The sequence below is a fragment of the Artibeus jamaicensis genome, unplaced genomic scaffold (assembly GCF_021234435.1).
Source record: "Artibeus jamaicensis isolate MK-2021 breed Jamaican fruit bat unplaced genomic scaffold, CSHL_Jam_final contig_2962, whole genome shotgun sequence".
Taxonomy (NCBI): domain Eukaryota; kingdom Metazoa; phylum Chordata; class Mammalia; order Chiroptera; family Phyllostomidae; genus Artibeus; species Artibeus jamaicensis.
The window spans coordinates 14140-40888 of NW_026521675.1; the positions used below are offsets into that span (position 1 = coordinate 14140).

General features: G+C 38.5%; 3 protein-coding genes across 3 annotated transcripts; all 3 read left to right on the plus strand.

The window, feature by feature from the left end:
* Positions 1–4467, plus strand: LOC119061954 (olfactory receptor 52E4). Its single transcript, XM_037162746.2, has 2 exons — positions 1–116; positions 3459–4467. Exon 2 carries the CDS (start codon positions 3532–3534, stop codon positions 4465–4467), a length of 936 nt encoding a protein of 311 aa, XP_037018641.2. The 5' UTR covers positions 1–116; positions 3459–3531.
* Positions 4468–13279: 8812 nt separating this feature from the next.
* LOC119061970 (olfactory receptor 52E5-like) lies at positions 13280–14220 on the plus strand. The gene is given in 2 exon segments (XM_037162749.2): positions 13280–13652; positions 13655–14220. Coding segments are annotated over 2 exon segments (939 nt in total).
* Positions 14221–25349: 11129 nt separating this feature from the next.
* LOC119061981 (olfactory receptor 56A4-like) lies at positions 25350–26291 on the plus strand. Its single transcript, XM_037162760.2, has one exon. The coding sequence runs from the start codon at positions 25350–25352 to the stop codon at positions 26289–26291; it is 942 nt and encodes a 313-aa protein (XP_037018655.2).
* Positions 26292–26749: the final 458 nt, after the last annotated feature.

Below are 26749 nucleotides of genomic sequence, written 5' to 3' on the forward strand. Positions count from 1 at the left end.
ATGAAAATAGAAGGAGATAGTGGCTCCCCTTTGCTGAGAGTGATCCACAGCACTACTCTCCATTCTCTTCACAAACAAATACACAGAGCATAAGGGATTGGAACAGACATCAGCAGGTGAGCACAGTGATGTACCAACAAATAATTCTCTCTCTCATACACACATGCACACACATTAACACACAGATCACTTAATATATCCTTCATGGCCTTCCCACAAATAGTATTATAGTAGCATAACCACCTCTGCTGTCACTATAGAGATTGTTCTGGCTAGCAAATTGTTGGCAGGGAACCAGACCCAGTAACTAGGTTTGCCGTGGTTCGTCTGAGAGAGTAGATTATTGCAGGTCACTGTCATACATTTGAGGTTGGGAGTGGAGCTGTGACTTATCCAAAGAAAATGATGTACATATACTACATTTGGTCGGCATTACTATCTTATTTTTTCTCCCACATAATGCTGGTAAATCTAGAGGTTGTCAGTTCTAAGTTGGCCTGCTGTGTACCTACTACGTTATGGAAACATACTCAAGGATTTTTATTGGAGTCCCAATATTCTAATACACCTGCTAGATCAGACTTATCCAGTGGTCCAGTCATGACAGTGCCTGAAAGAAGGTACCCATTCCCATCAACGGCTTAATCCTATCAAGCTTGAGAAGTCTGTAAGAATGAGAGAAGAACATGATATACTTTTGAACTGAGCTGCACTGACTTACCTATGCATCCAGAGAACCAGAGAAGTAAGTCCAAATGTGAAGCCCTAGCTACTCATTTACTTCATAATATTCTATTGTCGCCCACCACTCCATACCTTCTTCACCTCACCTTGTAGCCCCCATGAGTTATTTATAAATAGTGGACTCTTTACAATCAAGTAAGTTATTTGTGAGATTTTTATTTTGGGATAACAGAAAAAAAATTGGGGGAAGGACTAATAATGTAAATTATTATTTATTGAGTACACATGATGATCTAGTCCTTTACACACATTGGTTTTATTTGTTGTTAAAATGGGTCATTTAGGTAAAATTTATTAGGCCAATTTTATAAAAAGATAACAGACTTAGAAAAGTAAGGAATTTTTCCAAGGGTCTTCAGCTTGTAGATGGTAGCAAGATTTTTAGACTTGTTTGAATGGTTTCAAAGTCCATATAAATACTCTTGAGCTATTTAGGTAGAGCTAGTAGGTAAAAGAAAAATCACACCGAATGAATTGAGTGTTGGTGGGCATTAAAGGGGAAAAATACCTAGTATCAGCTGAGCTTTTGAAATGAAGCCTGGGGCTGAGATCTTTATCTCCCATCCAAGTATTAAGCAGACCCGACCCTGCTTAGCTTCCAAGATCAAACGAGATCGGGTGTGTTCAGGGTGGTATGGCCATAGACTGAGCTCTTTGTCAATGTGCATTTCTAGAGAAAGGTAAATTACGTCCATGCCCTCCAGGAAGGATCCTTGAGCTTATTGGCCTCACACTCTCTGCCATTGTTTGTGGCACTGAGGTGCCTGCAGCAAGAAATCAAGCATTCTAACCAAAACTGTGAGAAGGTAGGTGTCCTGTTGGGTTTGAACTCTACTGTCAGAAAACAGTGCCCTCAGCCACGACACTGGAAACATTCTCCTCAGCTAATGAAGTGTCATGTGTTGATAAAACAGGCACATTAAGGGAGAGGAGAGGAAATTTCAGGGGAAAAGGGGATGATTTACAGAAACTAGTATAAAGGACACATGGACAACAACTAAGGGGGAGTGGAAATGGGAGGGAGGTGGGGAGCACTGGGGGTTGGGCTAGGATGGGAGTAAAAGGCAGAAAACTGTACTTAAACAACAATTAAATTTAAAAATTTTTTAAATAACGAAATAAATAAAAGTGGAGGCCAGGTTTTAAAAAAAGGATGAGAATGAGGCTGACTCTGTACTGTGTATGTCATGATATATCACCCTATTTTCTCAGACTCTTCCAAGTAAATTTCTGCAAACGCTCTGAATTCTCATTCTTGGCAACCTCCCCTCAACGCTAGCAAACATAGTCTTCTTCCTACACATTGACAATTTTCTCTTCAGCTTCTTTGGGAGCAAGAGATGCTCCTTTTCTTCTCGTGTAGAACAAGGGATTAAGACTCTCTGGGTCTTTTTATTGTGCAATAACTACCTGGAAAAGTTACATGCAACCACATACATAATAAAAATCTTTCTCCCTCTCTTCCTTCATCTTTTCCTTGCTCCTGCTCTTTCCACACACACACTCTCTCTTATGCACATATATACATGCATAAACACACACTTATACAAATCCTGATTCTATTCAACAATTAAATTCTAAAAAAAAACTGGGCATCATATATTTATATGTCAGTGTTGAGGGTATTAAAATGAATATCTCCTGGTTCCTTCCTCTCAATAGCAACATTTCTGACCCATTTTAACATTCATGTTAAATGCTGCAGAGTAGTACAACACCCCAGGAACACAAAAAATTAAAATAATTTTCTTTCTTATTTCAGTGATTAGGAAAGATTCATTAAAAATTTTTAATTTCAGTGTCACTTAAATTTGCTAGATATTTGATCTACTCACTTGTGAAGGTAGGTGCAATTTCAGAATGTGGGTGTGCTTTTTGTATGTTAACTATTGGTGTTATAAGTTGTAGTAAAGATGAACATGATTTAGCTGATAAGCCAAGGGCAATTTAATAGAAGAACATCAGAAAATCACAGAAAAAAAAAAAAACAGAAGCCTTGAGATATGTAATTAAAAGCCAACCCATTTTATAAGATTAGAAGTATCAAAAATAGCATCCTCCTTTATATCATGTGTCTGTATCAGACCCATGAGTCAGATCCCTACATTTATATTATATCAAAACACAGAATGGTATAAGTCAAATATTTTCATTAGAACAAGGGTGTCAAACTCATTTTCACTGGGGCCACATCAGCCTCGTGGTTGCCTTCAAAGGGCCAAATATAAGTTTAAGACTGTATAAATGTCACTACTCCTTAAGTTAAGTGAGAGCTCAGCACTGCCGCTAGGTAGAAACAAGGTGCTGGGCCAGATAAAACAAGGTGGAGGGCTGGACTCGGCCCTGGGGCCTTGTGTTTGCCATCTGTAATATAGACTCAGGATTCCTTCAACACCAGAGCATATTTTGAGAACAACTGTGTATAGTACATTCCCAAAATTAACCAAGTGGACTCTTGGAAAAGGGATGAAAGGAAATGCCACAAAATGTAAATATACCCTACTGTTAAAAATATTCTTAGTTCCTTCAAATATCTCATATCACAAAAAGTAAAGTCATGAACAATACTGCCTATGATGAGACTCACAACAAAAACATATACTGAGAAAGTTAGTCAATTATCCTGTAAAAGAAAAGAATATCTAATGTTTTTAAATTAATTGCTTCTTCCATCATCTCCAGCATACTGATTTGAGGTCTTTCTCTCTTTCCAGGACCTTGATAAGAAAAAAACCTTAAAGTAAGATCCTACTCCTCAACAGGAATTTAATAACACTTGCTAAGAGAATGCCTTCTGTCAATGATACCCAGTTCCACCCCCTCTTCTTTCTCCTACTAGGAATACCAGGACTAGAAACTGTACATATATGGATTGCTTTCCCATTCTGCATTGTGTACCTGGTTGCCCTTGTGGGAAACATCACCATTCTCTTTGTGATCAAGACTGAACACAGTCTCCACCAGCCTATGTTCTACTTCTTGGTCATGTTGTCTGTGATTGACCTGGGTCTCTCCACATCCACAGTCCCCAAAATGTTGGGCATCTTCTGGTTCAACCTCCAAGAAATCAGCTTCGGAAGCTGCCTAGCTCAGATGTTCTTTATCCACATGTTTACAGGCATGGAGACTGTTCTACTGGTGGCCATGGCTTATGACCGTTTTGTTGCCATCTGCAACCCTCTCCAGTACACAGTGATCCTCACCAATAAAACCATCAGCATCCTACTATCTGTTGTTGTTGGGAGAAATTTACTTCTTGTGACTCCATTTGTGTTTCTCATTCTGAGGCTGCCCTTCTGTGGACATTACATCATCCCTCACACATACTGTGAGCACATGGGTCTTGCCAGGCTGGCCTGTGCCCCCATCAAGGTCAACATTATCTATGGGCTTATGGTTATTTCTAATATTATTGTAGATGTGATCCTGATTGCCTCTTCTTATGTGCTTATCCTTCGAGCTGTTTTCCGCCTTCCCTCTCAGGAAGCCCGACTAAAGGCTCTCAATACCTGTGGTTCGCATGTTTGTGTCATGCTGTGCTTTTACACACCAGCATTTTTTTCTTTTATGACACACCGCTTTGGTCACAACATTCCCCATTATATCCACATTCTTTTGGCTAATGTATACGTGGTTGTCCCACCTGCCCTTAATCCCGTCATCTATGGAGTCAGGACCAAGCAGATCCGGGAGCGCGTTATAAAAATATTTGTAGAGAAATAATAGTTTAGTGTAAAGACTGAGAAAATATATTCACCAACTACTCATATTTAATCTGAGCTCTCTTAAATTTTCTATTATACTAGATAATGCTGGCCAGATTTTGCATTTATATTGAAAGTGGTTTAGTGTTGACAGATAAAGCAAAGCTGTCTTTGCTGCCCACTCTGCTCACCCAGCACTATGAAACTGGACAAATGGAAAAGACTAATAGAAAAGAAAGATATTCTAGAGGCAGCAGTGTTTGGGGGAATTGAATGGCTGGTGGAAAAGGGTATAAACTCCCCCCATTTCTCCATATGTCTTCTCTTTAGGTCAGTTTTGATCCTGATGGAACACTGACCTAATAAATAAGTGGAATTTGGAAATGCTAGAGGCAAGATGATCTATATTATTCTGAAAATTGGCAGCACTGAGAATAGTAACAGTGTGAGTACCTTCTATTGTAGCAGAAGAATTGAAATGTCCAGAAATGGCCTGTTTTTACAATAAAAAAGCATAAATAGATACTTCACAAAACTAAACAGAAAAGAAGAAAATGCCTGAACACTGGAAAGAATCTTTATGTGCAGTGATGAGATAACAGTCAAATGTATAATTGTTTTCTACCTATTATCCTAAGTCTTCATTAATAAAATATTATATATCACATAGGTCCATAAATTTTGTAATACATTTTTTAGTCAAATAGTCTGTGATCCCACAAAAATACTTGTCCCAGGCACAATACACAGTGGCGGGGCTGGTCCCGCAAAAGTTTTTACATTTGGTTTCTGAATGCCCAACTTCTCACTTCCCACTCTTCTCTTGTGGCATGAGTCAAAGAAGTAATGCTTTCCTGAATCTGAAGCATGGCCACAAAGTTCTAGAAATAATCTGTATGCAGTTTGAGTACTGATTTATGTACAAAGCTATGTGTATGTGTAACACAAACATGCTAAATATTATAGTAAATAGGGCATGACTTTACTGCGTATGAGAATATTAAATGTATTTACATGCATGCTTAATAGCGAATATATATAGGAAGAAAATACATATATGCAGAAGATAAAAATAACTGAGGAAATGGTGACAAGATAAAAATACAATGACTCCAGAGTTAATTATATTTTATTAGATTAAATGTTCCAAAACAATGTCGTTTTCCATAAACCTCTCCCACTCTCCGAGATACTCCTTCTCACTGGTATCTCTTTGTGAATCACAGGGTACTTTACAGAACATGAAAGCCAGGCTAGCTCATTGGATACTAGTGTTGTTTACCTCTAACTTTATGTTACCCACCAACACATACTTAGTATAACTTAAAGAAATAAATTTTCATGAAGTTTAATCCACATGTATCTTCTTGACTCTGTTTCAATATTGATCCACTCAATTGGTAAATTGATCCATAACTCATAATATTTAGTCAGAACCTTAATATTACCCTGGTAAAACTTATAAAAATTCCAGATGCTTTCAGGTCTTTCCATTTTCCAGTTGCCAAGTTTAAATTTTAAAAAATTTCCAACACTTTTCAAAAGTGGTTTCATGGTTTTATACCCTATGAACAAAATACAAAGGTTCTAATTTTTCCACCCTCAATTTCAGCTACTCTTTGTGCATAAGACTCAGTATGTCATTATAGTTTTAATTTTTCTGATGAATAATAATATCGATTTTGGTTTCAGTACTTATTAGCCATTTTTAAATATTTTGAGAAGTATATATATGTCTTTCCTAATACTACAAAATTAGCTGTTTTGAGATATATTTGAGTGTAGTTCAAAAGCCTTTGAGAAATGGAACTTCAAAGATAAAACTGCCTATAACAAAAGTAAACAGTAACACCAATAAAATTATATATAAGTTGTATATATTAACATGCACATATACATACACATATGTTTGTGTATACAGTATGTATCATTTATGATATATTATTATATAAATTACAATTAGGTTTAAGTAGAAGAATCTTCAAGAAAAAGTAAAGCTTCTTTTTTTGAACTGCTAAATTATTTATTAATCAGCTGTTAATATTAATGATCATTTTTTATTGTTGTTCAATACAGTTGTCCCCATTTTTCTCCCACAACACCCCCCACCCCACCCACGCCTGCCTCCCACCCTCGTACCTACATCCTTTGGCTTTGTCAAAGAACATGTATAAAGGACACAGACACATGGACAAAAGTAAATCTTCTTATTGGCCATATTAGTCAAAGTTTTGGAAAAATAGTGGCAAAGAAGGTAAACCCCTTAAGTTTTTACAAATGATAGGTACATGTAGGGAAGCCATGGTGAGAGATATTTACAACACCTTGGCCTGAAGAGAAGGGACTAGATAGTTAGTATTGTGAAGACTCTTATAGGCAGGAGTTCGGACTTATTTTGAAACACTGACCCAGCCAATGGTGCCCAGCAGGCTATCTGTAAGCACAGAGCAAGTGGAAACAAGAATAAATATCCTGACTTTTTTTCCTTCCTACCCTCCTCTTGGTAGTTTCCATTTTCTGAACCCAAGTGAATGCCAAAGGGCAAGGGAGACTACCCATGTGCACTGTGAGTCCTGCAGAATGCAGTGTGGAGTGGTCCCAGAAGGGCAAAGAGGAGGTAGCCAGCACATTGGCCTATGTAACTGAAGAACTGGAGGAAAATTCTAAACATATACTTGAAGGCCAGGATTTTTATGTGTTCTCCTTCAATTACTATTCTCTACTATTCCATCAGGATTATATCTGTAGTATTGGGTACTGCCTCTTTTTGTTCTCAGAGTTTTCTTAGTAGAAATTTGAATTTCTTTTTATCCTTTTAGATAGCTCAAGAGTTATCCAAAAGAATACTGATATTTTAAAAAGTCACATGGAGAAATATACCTTGAAATAAATTTTAGTATATTTTCCTTAAACATTAAAATTTTTTTCAAAGAAGAAATTAAAATAATCATGTAATTGCTGTCCATGTTCTATGTTTGTACTCCTATATATTCTCACATAATTTTTGAGTATTTTCTCTCTAAGGCCAAAAGTGGCATGAAGGAAAAAACTGATATACCAGTAGTATTCTTTTATATGTTTTATAAGGATTAAGGTTATTGAGGAAAACATTGAGCTTTCTAAAGCTTTACTATGGGATAATAAGAGAAGGGCCATCAAGGAACATGTATAAAGGACACATGGACAAAGCCAGAGGGCATAGGCTCAAGGATGGGAGGAGTGGTGGGGTGAAAATGGAGACAACTGTACTTGAACAACAATAAGAAAGATAAAAAATAAAGCTTTAACTAATATCCAAATTCTAAAACATTAATATAAAAAAGTATATCCAGATATATCAAAATTTTTATAAACTATTACAAATAATTAAGAAGAGGCACTAACTTTTTTTTTACACTCATTTATCATAAAACAAATTAAAGCTCTCTGAAGTAGAGATGGCTATTAACTTTGGAGCTACACAAATAAAGTATGTATGTAAAATATCTTGAAAAGTTACAGTTAGCACACCTGGTAGCTCACATGAGAGCTTTCATTATCTGTTCAAGAAATGTAGTAGATTAGACCATTACTACATAAAATGCTAAAACGACAAGCAAAGTTTTATTATTTTGACTTACACGTATCAAACACTTAATTAATGTGTTGTCTAACTTAGGGCAGAAGCTTAGTAAACGTATTTTGAATTAAGGAATGTTTCCTTGTCACATTAGCATTGCTGACATCTAGTGGAGAAGTTAAATACATTTCTTGAACAACAAAACTTGAACAATAAAAATCTAAAGTATTTAAAATAAATAAATAAAATAAAAATGAGTAATCTAGTGAACTAAAAAGTAACTAGTTTTTCTATTTAAATTTGACACCAAAAGAAAAACATCTATTAACATTTCAAATAAGTGATAAAGGTAATACCCATTTTAATAATAGCTTGAATCTATTTTCAAATGTTGCTATTTTAGTTAAATGCATTATCTCACTTAATCTGGAGGAAAAAACATATGAAATGTGAGTTGTCATTTTCATTACCCTTGTGAATTTATAGGGGTAACATGAGTCTTAGAAAAGTTAATAAATATGTTTAACATCTCTCAGCTTTGGAATCACAGGAAAGGGATTTAAATTTAAGTTATCTGACCCCAAAATGTTGACTTCAGGGATAATGTTATACAATAATTACAATAATAATCAGTGTTTATTTATTAACTAATTTATAATAATAGTTGCTGAGCACTTTCTAGGTATGATCCCCTAGGATCATTAAAGCAATGATCCTGTAAGTCAATATAATTTTTCCTCATTTTGCCTGTGAGAAAAAAAAACAAGGCTCAGAATAACAAAATAAATTGGCCAAAGTCACAGAATAAGTAGGTGGACAAAATGGTTATGTTCTAAGTATGTATGATTGTGGTGGACCCTGGCCAGCAGAGTCCGCCTGTTGTGGTTTACGACGAGAATCATTGCACAGGTGACAACAATCCTGTGTGGAAAAAGGGAACAGGCACGACTACTCTCTCAAGGGGAGAGTGCCTATGGTGCCTCGGCCACTCCCTCAAGAGGGGAGCGCCTCGACCCTGCCCTAGACAGGCTTTTATTGTTTTCCTGGGGTCTTACATCAGAGAAAGATTTATTATCTATTACATAGAATATTATTGTCTACATTTTAAGTACAACCAAGAAAATAAAAATAACAAGCAGAGGGGAATGGTGATGAGCTCATTAGCTCTGTCCTTGGGAAAACTCATACAGGCTTTGGAAATTACCTTGAAGATAGACATACATATTTGTTGTTTTAGACCAGGATGATGGAGTTTTAGCAAGAGCAAGCCATAACAATCTGTATGCTTTTTCTAGGCCTGATTCCCACGGGAGAACTCGGTTTGAAGGTCTGGCTCCTGCCCACCACCTCGCTTCTGTAGGTTTTCCATACAGAGCTGAGTCACATTTGCCAGGCCAAAACAAACTGGTCCCCTGCATATGATGAGCTGCTTTCCTTTGTGTAAATGTATATTTATTTTCATGTTTCTATTAATATTATATATAGTGTTTAGAACACTATATTCTTACCCCAAAAATCATCTAATGTAATTCCTAGAACAGGTATAAGTCAGGGTCTGGAAACTTATGTTTGAATTCTGGCTCTGCTATTCACTAAATGTACATATATTTCTGAGCTGACTTTAAGAAAATACTGTTTTGTTTTATTTTGTTTTTGCCTATAGTGCTCTTTCCCTATGTTCACTGTTTGCCTTTTCAAAGTTACTGTTCACCTGATACCATAGAGAGGTTTAAGGTGTTTTTTGGCCATTATGCCTCTGACTGACTAGACTCCTGGGACCGAATGGGGAGGATATTTGTGAGAGGATGCAAATTCTAAATCATCTTTAACCAGTAGGCATCTCTAATCAGAAATTATAGCGCTTGATCCTCAGGGATATGGGAATTTTCTGTCCCATTACTCCAGGCCCAGGAACAACCCACAGTGTGGAGGCTCTTCCCAGGGGTTAGAGTGAGTTTGTACAGCTCCTTGGCCCTGACTATTGAGAACTCGGTCACATGCAGGTTGCAGTCTGTGGTATCCAATTCCTCACAAACGATTTCTCAGATGCTCGGCAAAGGTAAGTGAGTCAGCTCCTGGTTATGCTGGAAGAGAGTGCATAGTGACAGTAACTAAAGTGATTCATGGGGGAGATGGAGCTCCTGGGACTCAGCCAGAGTCTTTAGATGGTGCCCTCTCCAAGTAATGCAGCAAAATAGAGACTGGAGTTGTGCTGACCATAACTGGCTTCGTAACCACCCATCAATTACTAACACAGAAGCATACAACACAATGCTCACTAAATGAATATATAAACAAACCCAGGAACCTATATGTAAACACAGCATACAATTAAAGAATGTCATTTGCAAATACCAGGAAAAATACCAATGGTAACTTTTCTTCACTGGTACAAAGAAGGTCTTTTTTTTTCCCTACTTCCTTCTTTTATGGCACTTCAGAGGAGAATTTCTCACATGGGGCACAGTCATCCTAGTGAGAGAATGTTACAGTATGTTTAGAAATGGGACACAGAGGGGTTGAGAGATGAGAAGCCTGGGAACCTGGGTAAGAGCTTATCCAATTCTGCTGCACAAGATAAAAGCCAGTCCCAAGGAGAAGTTCAGTTTACCCCATGGAATTGAGTGTCTGAAAAGGAAGAGAAAGGACCAGGAAGAGAGAATTTTAGAGAGTTATGCTGAAGATAAACTTAGAAAACACACATGGAAGCATGGTTAAACAGACAAAAGGTGAGGATGACTGCATCAGAGGTGGTCACAGCGAAGACAGGGGTGTTGCGGAGGCAGTGATCTAGACAGACAATGTCTTTTGCTAATGACAATAAGAGTATTTACCAGGATTATTCTGAATTTGTAATATATTCAGAATACCAAAGCACCTTTTCAAAAGTTTCCTTACAAAGACTGTTAAAAAAATGGAAGGACTATTATGACAGTGGAAATCTTGTGTGAGGCCAAGAAGCAAAATACTGGCATAACTGGCTAGACTTTAGGCTTCACAAATTTGACTCAATCTGTGCTGCTTGCCTACATTTGTAGTGGTACATGGCAGATATACATATTTGTTAAGTGAATTAAAGATTAATAACTGGAAACTTCTATAAAGTAACAGATGAGGGCAGAGAGTGGTGGTGGTGGTAAAGTTTGCAGGTGATCCTGGATAGAAAAGGAAGAAAACTTAAACCATTGGGAGCAGTTATTAGAATATGTAAAAATCTTTATGATTTTAGGTCCTTGATAGATGAACTTGATCATTTTTTGCAGGAACAAAATAACAAATTCCACCAGGTAAATAGCCTCCACCTCCCTGCCCATCCTAAATGCCACCCTGAGGAGTGAATAGAGGACTTTTCAAACTATGCATAAGTCCCCAATCCTTCTCCCCTAAATCTGCACAGAGTCCCTTCCCCCCTTTTCTAAAAGTGTGAATCACTGCTTCTCAATCATATTTTATTAATAATATTATTACAGGGTGGGTAAAAAGTAGGTTTACAGTTGTTTGTATAGTAAATAATACAATAATTTTTAATAAACAATAATACTAGACTAAACTCTTTGTTTTTTTGTGTACTCACAACCATAAGCCTACTTTTGCCCCATCCTGTACTGATCAGTCATATGATTTCAAAAGGAAAACCAATGAGGGCCATTAATAAAGAGGAAAGAATTACAGAAAAAGTTCAGATGAAAGGTTATGCACAACTTAATTAACTCAGTAGTTGTGAAGGAGAAAACAATAGATTTGATGGCTCTTTCTGAAGACTAATACTATTAAACACTTAGAAAGTTGACCTGCTCTGATCAGTCACTAACAATATGGTACAAGATAACATTGTCTTCACTCTGGACCCCTGTGATAACCTAACTGATGCAACTACACATGCATTTGCTGCCTTTAATACAGTTTTTGACAGTGCAGCCAGAATGGCATTTTTGAAATGCAAATTCAATTGTGCTACTTACTACACTGCAGCATAAAATCCTACAGTTTCTTCCCATTGTTTCTCGGATGAAGATAAAACCTCTTAAAATTAGCCACAAGGGCCTACATGATCCCATCACTGTCTTTGCACCCTGTTCCTGTTAACTAGAAATATTTTCTCTGCTCAATTCCCTCTTTCACCTCTTAATGGATTCTCATCCTTCAGGTATCAATTTATTTAACTCTTCATCAGGAAAGCATCCTCCAGGAACATGTCAGACTTTGTGGTTCTAAGAGAGACCACTGTTTTGCTGAAATTATATAATAGTCTCTTGATGTGTCTAAATGTCTTAATTCCATTGCTTAGTTAGGATTCAAATACCAGCTATCCAATCCTTTACCTTTATTGAGTTTTCTCCCACATAAAATTTTTTTCAGGTCTACTTTGCAAAAATGTATCATTACCTTAAACCATCAGACCAGCTGATGAGACTATCTGAGTCATCATTTTCACCTCAATCCCAGTCCAGTGACATTTTATACTCACTAACACACACACACACACACACACACATACATACACACAACCTTGTTTATGCTTAACATCCTGATTAACAGATGTAATGAACAACAGATACCTGTTAATTTAATATAATAATCAGGTTCTTCTAGAGACTGAAGAGGAAAAAGACATGAGAAGTACAGAATTATTGTATTTAGAAATTTTCTGCATGGTTTTCTACATAGGTGAAGCAAATATTTTTAAGTGAGAGTGTCTTTATTTTAATGAAAGATGGGTAGAATGTGAAGTTTAGGGTAAGGAAATGCAATACTTCGGAAATCTCTGTAGACTTTTTCTAACTCCTGGTGTTATGATTAACTTTCTCTGGGAGGCAGCCAGCGCTGACATTGTATTGCCATTTAGAGATGTTCTTTTGATGGAAAATATCTGGTGAGGCCAGCTGTACAAATGATGATGGCCCTGGCCTTTCTAAACTGGGTGTGCTTGATGAATTAAAAGAAATTTTATAGCTATACATATAAGTGGGACCCAGAGTAGAATGTGTGTTATTTTTCCAACTTTTGAGTTGATATAAATTTGGAGGACAAACTTATTATTCTCCACAGGTACAACAATGACCAGTAAAATATCATGAAAAGAATATGAGAGTGTCTTTTTAACTGTGCCCCCCATTTTTTCTCTAGGTCTCCTCTGCTGTATTATGGAATTAAAGAATGGTTTTTCTGTTTCTCCAGAAAGTAAGCAACATGCTATGAAAGAGGTTAGTTTCTCTCACTGGAAGCAAGACAACTCCTGCAAGAAATGTGTCTATAACCAACCTTCACTGATATGCTGCATCCCAACAATACCCAGTTCCACTCTCCTTCCTTCCTTCTGATGGGCATTCCAGGGATGGAAGATATACGTATCTAGATAGGTTTCCCTTTCTTTGCAGTGTATCTAATAGCCCTCCTGGGGAACATCACTATCCTCTTTGTGACCAAGACTGAACACAGCCTCCACCAACCCATGTTTTACTTCCTGGCCATGTTGCCCTGCACTGATCTTGGCCTGCCCACAGCCACCATCCCCAAGATGCTAGGCATTTTCTGGTTCAATCTCAGGGACATTGTATTTGGTGCTTGCATCACACAAATGTACACTATCCATGTATGCATTGGCCTAGAGTCTGTGGTGCTGACAGTTATGGCCATCAATCACTATATGCCATCTGCAACCCCCTGAGATACAGCATGATCCTTACCAATAAAGTAATAGCCATTCTAGGTACAGTCATCATAGTCAGGACTTTGGTGTTTATGACTCTGTTTATATTTCTTATCCTGACGTTGCCTTTCTGTGGTATGCGGATTATCCCCCACACCTATTATGAACACATGGTCTTACCAAAATTGGCTTGTGCCAGTATTAGGGTCAATGTTATATATTGCTTGATTGCTTTCTCAGTGGGATACATTGACCTTTCTGTGATTGGATTTTCTTATGTTCAAATCCCCCAAGCAGTCTTCCATCTCCCATCCTGGGATGCCAGGCTCAAGGCTCTGAGAAAATGTAGCTCCCATGCATGTGTCATGTTAGCTTTCTACCTGCCAGCCCTCTTCTCCTTCATGACACACTGACTTGGTCACAACCTCCCACATTATATCGACATACTTCTGGCCAATCTGTATGTGATTGTTCCCCCTGCTCTTAACCCTATAATCTATGGGGTCAGACCAAAACAAATGAGAGAATGTGTACTAAGGATTCTTAACCCCCAAAGTAATTGACATTTAATCCCAGAAGGATATTTGTGTGGAACAAAAATAAAAATTCTGTTTATAAACATGGAAGAATAATTCTTTTTGAAGTATGCAATTGCTGTCAAAATAAGAAATAAGTTAAGCTCCTTCCAATCAGCTTTTGAAATTATTTACTAAAACATTTCTTATAATGTCAATTTTGTACAATAGAATTCAACTAGTAAATGAAGAAAAGATGTATACGAAATAATTAAAATTCATCATTACTTGCAAATAATACAATTTCCTTCCTAAAATATTGACAGAGTGGTCTGAAAAAAATTGTTCAAAAGAAAGTCTTTAGTGTGGTCAACTAAAAAGTATATAAAAACCTGGATATATCTTATGAAAATGAAAACCAGTTAATTACATCTTCCCCAAAGTATACAATCAGAGTGACAACTGCAAGCAACTAAATCCACACACTGTTAAGGTTCATCAAGGGAACACGATCAAAGATTGACCAGCAATCTAGACCCAGGCAAGCAGAGGCTCCTCATCCCCTGCCCCGTCCTTAACATGTACATTCCACCCACCAGTCACACACTGAGAGCTGCTTCAAGGACACAGCCTCAAGAGAGTAGTGTTGTTGAGACCATCTGGACAGTATTTGGCACTAAACCAGCTCAGAACTTTATATAAACATTTTAAGATTCTGCCAGGTGGGTGTGAAGATCTACTTGCTGCCAGAGGCAAGACTTGCACTTAAGTTCCCTTGTTTATTAAACCTGCCATGTACAAATCTGGAGTGGTGTGCCTCTTTCTTCATGCTCCTCTTGTCCTCCATATATGGGACTAGTTTCAGATACCACCCGGAGAACTCCTGAGGTTGCAGACCAATATGTGTGTATATGTTGTGCATATATAACATGCACATGTACACACATACATATACACACAAACACATATACGTACACATATAAACGTGGATGTGTGTGTGTATATATATTCTTATTGTCCCCAGGAAAATAATGGCTATCTGATTCTGAATCTCACCATACATCCTCCCAAAGGAGCCATAACATCAGGAGTGTAAATGAAATGACAGCGGAACTCTCTTTCGACATTAATAGACAGAGACTGGCACATTTTCAAATTATTTTTAAAAGATAAAAGAATTACAATTATTACCAACTCTGGGTTCAGAGTGTAGGTAAAAGTTTTAAAAATTCAGTGGAAAAGAGGAGAGGAGTGTGGAAGAAATATACATGGCACCAATAGAATCCCCAGAAACCCAAAAATCTACACTAAATTCTAAAATATTCATCCAAGACCAAGAATGTCATTGAAACAATACTGGCTCCAAGAAAGTGGCTTGAAAGTGAGTAGGCCAGAGGTGACAGCCTCAGAAATGCATTGTTTCTGAAGAAGGACTGATACAGGGTGCAGCCAAAGGGAGGGGGGCAAAAAAGATTTGGAATGGTGTCCAGAATTCAAAGTGTATAGGAATATTGGAGAGACATATAAGATGTTCTCACCACCACCCCCAGGGGGAAGGGACAAATAGAACCAGGGCCATTGAGAGCTGTTTTGCATAGCAACAGTTTTGCAGCTAACCTCTGGAATGGTCATTTAACATATCTATAACCCTTAACTGGTTTCATAGATATGTTAAATAGCTGTGGCCAAGTTCTGAGCCAGGGAGAAGGGAGTGGCTTCTACCCAGGATGTAACTAGGGGCTGTGCCCCTGAGAGAGAGCCCCTGTGTGAGAGCTTGGAAAAAGATTGGCTCTGGGACATGAGGGGAGAACTGCCCAGGTGAGGAGAGGGCAATGCAGTTTGGGGCAGAGTGAGGACCCCTGCAGTCATGTAGGGGAGAGGCACGCAGTTTCAGCAGAGTGAGGACCCCCTCTTGGTGAGGAGAAAGAGGGAGCCATGTGGTTTTGGCAGAGTGCAGACCCCCTCTTTCCCAGGTGAAAGGGAAAACCACTGGCAGCTTTTCCAGAATGGAGATCCCTGCAGCCAGGTGAAGAAGAAAGCCACATGCTTTTGGTGGAGTGTGAACCCCTTCAGCTTTGGTAGAAGAGGCCCACGTGGCTTTGGGGTGCCCCCTTTGGCCGTGTGGCCTGGAAAGCAAGAGAGACTTTGACTGGAACTGGGTACAAAGAACTCTTGCCAGTGGACCATGAGAGGGTACCACAGTACTTTGGATTAACTAGAGATCCTGCCTGACACAGCTGACGGTGCCAGCGGCCTGAAACGTGTGCTCTTTTCCTGATTTACGGTACCCGGAGTTGGGACAGTGGGAGAAGGGAGCGCTGTGTGGGTATAGGTGTATACCCTACAGGACTTAGATATTTTAGTGGAGGCATTAAGCCTAAATAGCATTAAATAAACATTTTGTTTCCTTTTCACAAATCTCTGGCATTGAGAGATGTCTTTTCAATTGGCGGTGGACAGAAGAGCCCAGTAGATATTAGTATTCTGTCCTTGGGAGGGACCCCTGTTCTTTAGCAGTTTTCGGCATCCCTAGGTGGGCCAAATATTGTATTGCCCCCCCCTCGGATCTCTTGTTCGGTAACAAAAAGAGACTTTATTTTGGGTGGTGAGACCACAGTAAGTATGCAGCTGATGTCTTATAGAGTTGTGCACTTGAAAACTGCATGGTTTTATTAACTAATGTTTCCCCCATAAATTCAATAAAAAATATGTATCCAAAACCTAAATGAAAAAGAAAAACTATAAAACTATTAGGAGAAAAGATAGGGGTAAATTTTTTAATTTTATTAAATTATTTTTTATTATTATTCTATTACAGTAGTCCCAATTTTCCCCCCTTTGCCCTCCTCCACCCATCCTAACACTTCCTCCTACAGCCTATTCCCACACTGTTGTCCATGTCCAAGGGTCATTCATACATGTTCTTTGTCTAGTCCCTTCCCTTTCTTTCAACCATTATCCTCTTCCTCCTTCCCCTCTGGTCACTTTCTGTGTCTCTTCCATGTTCCCATGCCAGTGGATCTATTTTGTTCTTAGTTCATTTTGTTCATTAACTTCCTCTTATAGGTGAGATCATACGGTATTTGTCTTTCATAGACTGGCTTATTTCACTTAGCATAATAATGCCCTCTTTCTGACCTTGTATTAGACAATGGTTTCTTAGTTGCAAAAAAAAGACATAAAGAAAAGAATAACATATTTTGAAAGATTGGAAAAGTTTAGTTGAGAATTGGCCAAATAAAGATAAAGTTGAAGAGGTTAATCTATGATCTCACCTTAACTGGAACCTAATCAACAGGAGAAAAAAGTAAGCAAAATATAACCAGGAATATTGAAATTAAGAACAACCTCAGAGTAACCAGAGGGGAGGTGGGAGGGAATAATGAGAAGAAGGGTTTTCAGAAACAGCTATAAAGGACACATGGACAAAACCAAGGGGTGGGCTGGAAGGAAGAGAGGGAAGTGGGTTTGGCTGGGGTGGGGGGCAGTGGTGGGGGGTAAACACAGACAACTGTAACTGAACAATAAAATAATTAAAAAAAATAAAAATAGGACAAGAGGAAAAATAAAATAAAAATAGTATGATTTGAAAGACAATGAAATGTGAAATAGAAGTGAAAAGATAAAGACAATTGAATGAGATGACCCAATATACTACAAATTAGAATACAGAAAATAGGGTAAGAGGAATGTTTAAAAAAATAATAGCTGAATTATATTCAGATTCAAGAAACTTGAATCATAAGCCAAATATATTTTTGAAAAATAAATACACATTTGCTAATATTCTAAAACTGCAAAGAAAAAAAATTACTGAATCAACCCAGAGGGGTGATACATTACTTACAAAGGAATAGCAGTTTTACTGACAGTATATTCTCAGTAGCAACAATAAATATCATAAAGTTGTGAGATTATATATAGATATATACATATACACACATACACACATATATATGTGTGTATATATTTATATATTACAAATATATATTATATAATATATGTAGTAGGTCCTCAAACAATGTTGCTTTATTCAATGTTTCATTGCAATGTTGATGAGGAGAATTTACTGTGGCCCAGGCCACTGTGTGTCTGTCTGGAGTTTGCATGTTCTCCCACGTCTGCATGGGTTTTCTGCAAGCACTGCAGTTTTCTCCCACATCCACAAGATGTGCATGTCAGATGAAGTCAGGTGCCTAAACTGTCCCAGTCTGACTGGGTGTGTGTGTGCCCTGTGTGCCCTGTGATGAAAATGTGAGCTGCTAGGGTAGGGTCCAGCTACCCTGAACCCTGAAATGGAACAAGTGGGTGGAAAATAGATTTTTCTACTTGTTTCTATTAATTTTATGAAATGTTATATAGCTCACATTTATTTCAATGTTTAATATAACAAGTGTTTTCCATCTTTATTTAGAAGTTTGGTGATGTTTTTGTGACCAGAAATGTGCAGTAGGAACTTACTCTTGTTTATATCAATTAGCTAGTGATAAAATTAGTTTTATTATATGTCTTTAGCTTGAAATGACATGTAATGACATATGAAATGACATTTGCATTTCACAGTTTCCAAGAATCTATCAATGATGTCAAGTAAGGACTTATTGTATACTTATATTATTGTATTATTTAATTACTATGCATATAACAACATTCAAATTTTTACCCACCTAAATTGTCACTAAAAAGCTGCTTGAATTAATAATATGACAATATATTTTTAAATACAGTAATGAGTTAAGAAAAAAGGAACACATTGTATGGGAGAACACATTTGCCAATGATACATCTGATAACCATTTAAATTCCAAAATATATAAAGATCTTATACAACTCAATACTAGTAAGACAAACAATCCAATTAAAAAAGGAGTCCATCATCACCAAGCCTTTACTATATAAAATGTTAAAGGGACTTATCTAATAAAAAGAAGATAAAAAATATGAGCAATGAAAGGACAGCAAACTCACAGTTATTAACAACCACACCTAAAACAAAAGCAAACTAAGTGGACAGCTAAAACAGGAGTGGAGCCACAGAAATGGAGATCACATGGAGGGTTAGCAACAGGGGAGTGGGAGGAGGAGAGTGGGGGAGAGGGTACAGAGAATAAGTAGCGTAGATGGTAGGTAGAAAATAGGGGGAGGGCAAGAGCAGTGTGGGAAATGTAGAAGCTAAAGAACTTATGACACATGGACATGAACTAAAGGGGGGGATGTGGGTGGGAGGGAGTGTGCAAGGTGGAGGGGAATGAAGGGAGGGGAAATGGGACAACTGTAATGTCATAATCAATAAATTTTTTTAGGTTTTTTATTCATTTATTTTTAGAGGGGAAGGAGAGGGAGAGAAATATCAATGTATGGTTGCCTCTCATGTGTCTCCCACTGGGAACTGGCCTGCAACCCATGCATGTGCCCTGACTGGGAATCGAACTGAGATTGTCTGATTCACAGGCCTACGCTCAATCCACTGAGCTACACCAGCCAGGGCTCAATAAAATATGGTTTTTTTTAATGCGCAAAGGACCTGAATAGACATTTCTCCAAAGAGGACATACAGATGGACCATAAATATATGAAAAAATGTTCAACATCACTAATCATCAAAGAAATGCATATTAAAATCACAATGAGGTATCACCTCACACCTGCCAGAATGACTACTATCAATAAATCAACAACAAATAAGTGCTAACAAGAATGTGGAGAAAAGGGAACCCTAGTGCACTGTTGTGGGAATGCAGTGTGGAGTTTCTTGAAAAAATTAAAAGTGAAACTGCCTTATAACTCAGTGATTCCACTTCTGGAAATATATTCTAAGAACCCCAAAATACCGATTCAAAAAAATATATGTACCTGTGTTCATAGCAGCATTATTTACAATAGCCAAAATCTGGAAACAGTCTAAGTGTTCATCAGTATATAAAAAGCTCTAGTACACTTACACAGTGGAATGCTACACAGCAGTGAAAAAGAAGGGAATCTTTTTCAACGGCATCAATGAACCTGTAGACTATTATGCTAAGTGAAATAAGCCAGTTAGTGAAAGATAAATATCATATAATCTCACTTATATGTGGAAACTAATGAACAAAATAAACTAACAGCGAAATAAAAACAGAGGCATAGTACTTTGAACAGACTGACAGCTGTTGGAGGGAAATGACAAGGGAATGGATGAAAGGTGGTGAAGGGACTAATCAAAGAACATATATACATGACCCATAGACATAGACAATGGTATGGGGATTGCCTGAGGGAGTGGGGTGGGGGACACTAGGTGAAACAATAAAATAATAAAAGCAATTTTATTTTGTAAACAACCCTCTGTCAGAAGGTTCAACATCCCCATATTTAAGATGAAAAAAATGTGCTTCTGAAAGCCTATGAAGTTGTCCAAGGAGGTGTAATTTGGAAATGTTAGAAGAGTTTAAACTTAAGCCTCTAGTTGTCTCTTTTCCACGTCCCCATGATTTGAGAGTGAAGAGGGATTATTTATTTATAAGGAACCCTGAGGATCAGGATATTTTGCCCAGTGTAAACTGCATGCTGTAGCAACATGCTTTTATTGAATGGTGATGACTCACTGATAATTTTCTTCACTGAGAATATTGATCGACTTTATTAGATGCTACCAAGGTTTTTGATGCTTCACCCAGGACCTCTAGGTAGCAAGGTAGAGGTAAAGCACAACAGGAGTTAATGCACAAATGGAAGAAAATTTCCATTTCATTACATTTTGTCTACATCTCTGCCCTGCAGTTGTAGGTAAGAAAGTGTAAGACCTAAAAGCAGACTCCACTTTCACTTCTCTTTTAAAAATTTCTGTGGCCAAAGCCCAGAATAATCCTAACTTTAGCCAGAATATCCCTGCTAACAATCACCTAGAGGCCTTTGCAAGAGAGGCTATTTTCCAGGTCCCATTGTGCATGGATTAAGAGTGTTGGCTACACTGGTGACAACCTCACTGTTTTCCAAAAAAAAAAATCAAAGTCAACTGTGGTTTTATGGGAGATGAGTATTATTAACACTTGCATTTTCTATAACCATGTTTAGGAAACAGTTTAGGCAAAATACAGCCATGAAAATACAACTTACACATGTGAACATGGGTATAATAAAGTCAATCCCACAAATTTGTTTGGGAGCAGGACTCTAATGTTCCCATTGAAAAAGAAGGACTCAAAGGAAAAGTGCTCCCTGTCTCCCTCAGTGGTGCATGGTCCATGCTTCTTCAAGGTATATATATTCCTTGGATGGATGGAAATGTTCTACCATCTCCCTCTACAGTTAGAGCGCCAAAGACAGTTTATTCATTCTTACCCACAGGTCTACCCATAGAAAATTTTCTGAGGAGATACTCATCACTCAATTTCCCCCTCCTTTTCCCAAAGTTTCTATTTCTTTATTTAGACAGCCCCCCAAGAGCCTTTGATATCTTTTTCCACACTCTGCTCACAATGCTAAATTAAGCTGTTTATAACATACTCTCTTGAGAAATAGACCACAGAGATTCAGGCTACAGGTGCCTCTCCAGGAAACATGTGCTTTGAGCAATGGAGAGGGAAAGTCCATAGTGGAGCCAGGGCCCATAAAAACATCCTCTAGAGCCCTCAAAGGGACCAGTTTAGGGGCTCTTTTCAACAGACAGAAGCAGCAGTAGTACAGCCTTCTGAAGACAGTAAGTCTCAAGTTGAGTCCAGGAAAATTATGAGGAAGAAGGTAATGCTGACAGGAGGGGCATTTGGGAACTTGGTATGTACAGGAGATAGAACTCTTCCCATAGGATGCAGATGCCAAAGCTGCTAAGATGCTTAGATCCTGAAATAGAGGTGAGTGGCACAGATTGAACTAAAGCTTCTATTTCATTCAGAGCTGAAGCTGAGTCACATATGGACACACAAGTGTTGTGGGTCCAAAACTTCTGTAGGCTCAAAGACTCCCAGCCATATCATGGCTGGGAGCTCAAGACTGCCTGGTTGGGTCAGAATCTTCCTTCATGCACTAGTCTCAATTTATCTACAAGCCCAGGTGATCACCCCTTTCCTAGGCAATTATAGCTGGGTGTGGATCTTCTGTTGTTATTTAGTTAATTCAGTACTTGTGTGACCTTCCCAAACTGTCAATATTTTATCATCAAAGACTATGCTTTGTTCTTTAGCTCTTAGAACAAGGAACCACTACAACTTCCTTGTGAATATCAGTCCATGGATGCAAACTAATGGCATTGGAGTATTGTAGCTTGAAACAATGCCCAGATAGCCAATAAACCCACATTTCTCAGATCAGGAGGAGAATGCAGACAGAAAGGAAAACTGATCCCAGAAATTTAGACATTAGGAAATTTAAAAGGAACTATCGAACAGATATGAAAGTGTATTACTACCTGAGAGAATACATCTGTGCTGTAGGAGGTCTGAAAAGGACATTCATTCTGTCTTGATGAACAGATCCTCTTAAAGATATTGTAAACATGTTTTAAAGATCCTCAGTGACATTCATTACTCCAGTCCCTTGTTGACATTCATTATTTCATGCCCCCTCAAACATTCTTATACTAAATTCTGTAGTCCTCCTGCCCCTCAAATACATACTTTTTTTCTCCATGTGCATGGCCTTTGATCAGCTTTTAATCACTTCTTCTGTGGACCCTCTAGGACTCTTTACCTTCTGTTTATTACTCTTTGCCCTATCTACAGCACATCACCCTCACTCCATTTCCAATTTTTGTGGTTCCTTGTAGTGTAAAAAACAGACCTGCTACCAGGTGAACCTCACGTGGCTACAGATGCCGCTGTATACCTTTGGTCATTTTCTTTCAACACTCTATTCTCCTCCCCCTAACCTCCAAAGAACTCAGATCTACAAGTCCCTACACCTCATCACTAATTATTACTGAGCATCCACCTAGACAGGCCTTTCTTCTCTTAACATTCACTACAAGCATATCCACCAGGTAAACGTGGCCTCTTGTTTATATCCTTGTCTGATGCTTTTACCTTGCTTAATGGGACCTCAGTAAATGAAAGGCTCTTTCCCTCCCCACAACAGCACCTTAAAGTTAAGTATAATTTATTTATGTCATCAGTGAGAAAACTTGATACTATGGAGTTTAAATAGATATCAAGGTCATAGGATTAGTTTAAGAGCAAGATTTGGGATTTATCTGAGGCCAACTATTTAACCATAACACACTGCATTATTCATCTGTTTTCCTGACCCTTTCCTACTGTTTATAAGATCATCTTTATCAAAGCTACAACTATCTGCTTCACTAGTGCTTTCTCTCAATTTCCTTCTATATGTTTAGCTCTCAGAAAATTTTTTTCCAAATCCATGCTATAAATTAATATACCTAATATTAAGACCAGGTATTGAGAAGGTACTAAATGTTTTCTGGCTTATTTAAATAGATGGAGTGACTCGGAAGATTCAGAACTGAAGTTATTGGAAAGGAGACTCCTTTTCAGAAAACTTAGGTATGTTGTCTATTCTTATTTCTCTGATCCACATTGAGAGTCATTTGCTTAATCTTTCATGAAACTACAGGACAGAGTTGATACATAATTATCCCTATCTCAGTTTGAACTCACGAGTTCTTGGTTTTTTAAAGCACTATAAGTGTGTGTGTGCCTGTGTTTGTGTGTGTGTGTGTGTATGTGTACTGTATTTAAAAAATCTGGGATATTCAAAATGAAAGCCCTTGGATATTATGTTCTCTGGCACCTAGAGTCTGATATCTTCTCATTTACACTTCACTCTCCTGGAGAAGGCTATCAGATGGAATGGCTGAGCAGAATCAGTAATCCTAATTCTACTGGTTGTATGGTCCCTGGGCTCCCTCTCTCCTCCTGTCATCATTCCCTGGCTTTTACCTGCTCCTTTGCTGTTACAGCCATTACTGTTAACCAACCTAGAACTAGGCTATCTTGCTCTTTGTTTCACAGTGAGAAAGATAAGAGTACAAACTAGGGTACAAACTAAAGTACCAACAGCTGAAGTCAAAGCACATGTGTTTACAGAACACAGATTCCATATGCTGGTCCAAAATTAGAGCTTGGGCCCAAAAAATTATAGGCAATTTTTCTTACCAGATAAATGGATTCCTATGTAGGTTTACATGCCTATACTCACACACTAGCTAGCTTCCATTCTGCCTTTGGTGAACCTCGTGCTATATCTTTCAGTACTGACTGTCTCTGTCACCACAATAGGAAATTCAGAGTCTCTTCTAAAGGATTCATGTAAAAGTAGACACCCTTGAACCTTTGCGGAAAAACAACAGCAAAAATTCCAGTAAGAAGATGATAAAGACTTTGCCTTGAAACTGAAACCCTTTTGGGGGCTGAAAGAAATCACTGCCTTTGGGTGGGGTCCAGGGCTGCTCTACCTCTAACCCAGTATGTTCTGATGAGTGAAAATATAGAATCTCGATGTGAGTCTCTGCCCAAATGTATGGGCAGGGTAGCTCTCCACATAGCTATTCTTTCTACACTGAAGGAGGGAAGGGCTTAGTTAAGTAACTGTTCTGACTGAATCTAAATCTTGTGTGGTGGCTGGAAGCACAAACAGTCAGATTACCTGGTCCTTCATCACTTACTGTCTCTCTCATTCTGTTCAAGCTACTCTGTTCCCTTTCACCTGTACCCTTAGCTATCTGTGAAATTAGTACAACAGTATTCATTACTCTGAAGTATTTTTTTAAAGGATAAAGTGAGCCCTGGCTGTTGTAGCTCAGTGGATTGAGCGTGGGCCTGCCAACCAGACAATTGCGGTTTGATTCCCAGTCAGGGCACATACCTGGGTTTCAGGCCAGTTCCCTGCAGGCCAATTCCCAGCAGGGGACACACGAAAGGCAACCATACATTGATGTTTCTCTCCCTCTCTCTCCTTCCCTTTCCCTCTAAAGATAAATAATCTTTTTAAAAAAGTTTTAAAAAAAGGATAAAGTGAGATTGTGAATGTAAGCATTCTGCATAATGCCTAGCATAATGCAAGCATTCAGTTAAATGTCAGCAATGATAGATGATGATGATAATTTGAAAACTCCATTGGAACAATTTAAGAACCCCAATGGAAACTGAGTCCCACTGCATCTAGAACATATACTTTCAATGGTGATATATTATGTTGTACATTTTAAGGGACTTTGAATTTCTAGTTTGTACAGAGTTCTTTACATGGCCTCACCTAGCAACTACTCCACTGCTTCAGTCTCTGAATTCCTCCTCATCTGCTTCCCTAACTACCAGAGTTGGCAGCACTGGCTGTCCCTGCCCCTCAGCCTCCTCTTCCTCCTGGCCATGGGGGCCAATGCCACCCTTCTGATCACCATCCGCCTGGAGGCATCTCTGCATGAGCCCATGTACTACCTGCTCAGCCTCCTCTCCCTACTGGACATGGTGCTCTGCCTCACTGTCATCCCCAAGGTCCTGGCCATCTTCTGGTTTGACCTCAGGTCCATCAGCTTCTCTGCCTGCTTCCTCCAAATGTTTATCATGAATTGCTTCCTTGCCATGGAGTCCTGCACATTCATGGTCATGGCCTATGATCGCTATGTGGCCATCTGTCACCCACTACGATATCCATCCATCATCACTGATCAATTTGTGGCTAGAGCTACTATGTTTGTTGTGGCCCGGAATGCTCTGTTTTTTCTTCCTGTTCCAATCCTGTCTTCTCAACTCAGATATTGTGCAGAGAACATCATCAAGAACTGCATCTGCACTAATCTGTCTGTGTCCAAACTCTCTTGTGATGACATCACCTTCAATCAGCTCTACCAGCTTGTGACAGCCTGGACCCTACTGGGCTCTGACCTCATCCTTATTGTTCTCTCCTACTCCTTCATCCTGAAAGCTGTGCTAAGGATCAAGGCTGAGGGTGCTGCAGCCAAGGCCCTGAGCACGTGTGGTTCTCACTTCATTCTCATCCTTTTCTTCAGCACTGTCCTGCTGGTTCTGGTCATCACCAACCTGGCCAGGAAGAGAATTCCCCCAGATGTCCCCATCCTGCTCAACATCCTGCACCACCTGATCCCCCCAGCTCTGAACCCCATTGTTTATGGTGTGAGAACCAAGGAGATCAAGCAGGGAATCCTGAAACTACTAAGAAGTTTGTAATAGGTAGAAAAGATAGGTCCACTTTTGGCATTGTTAAAAAAGTGTAGAATTATTTTTGTGTTGGAAAGAAAGTTTCACTTTTAATCTTGGAGTAACTTCTGATTCTCCTTTTTTGTAATATCTCAGACAACAATGGAAACATTCCTCCATGTATCTTTGTTTCCTATTGCTTCAAAGGAAACCTCCCTTTCCTGGATTTTGTCATTACTTAGGAATTTTTCCTTACCAAATCATTAAGCACCATTCCAACCTTAGCAAACCAGGGCAGAATTACAGTGGTAGTTTTTGTCAGTAAAGAAACTAACTTACTACAATGACTTTTAAAAGATCCTCCTGTCCCCTGGCTTGCAAAGGACATAGATGTCTTTGAAATCTCCTGTTTCAGAGCCCTACCTGGCTTCTGCTGTAAAGGGTTGATTGGTTTAACTATAGCTGTTTATGTCAGAATTTGTCCTTTA

Excerpts from the sequence above, each read along its gene's own strand:
- LOC119061954 (XM_037162746.2), top strand. The coding sequence starts at position 3,532 with ATGCCTTCTGTCAATGATACCCAGTTCCACCCCCTCTTCTTTCTCCTA.
- LOC119061981 (XM_037162760.2), top strand. The coding sequence starts at position 25,350 with ATGGCCTCACCTAGCAACTACTCCACTGCTTCAGTCTCTGAATTCCTC.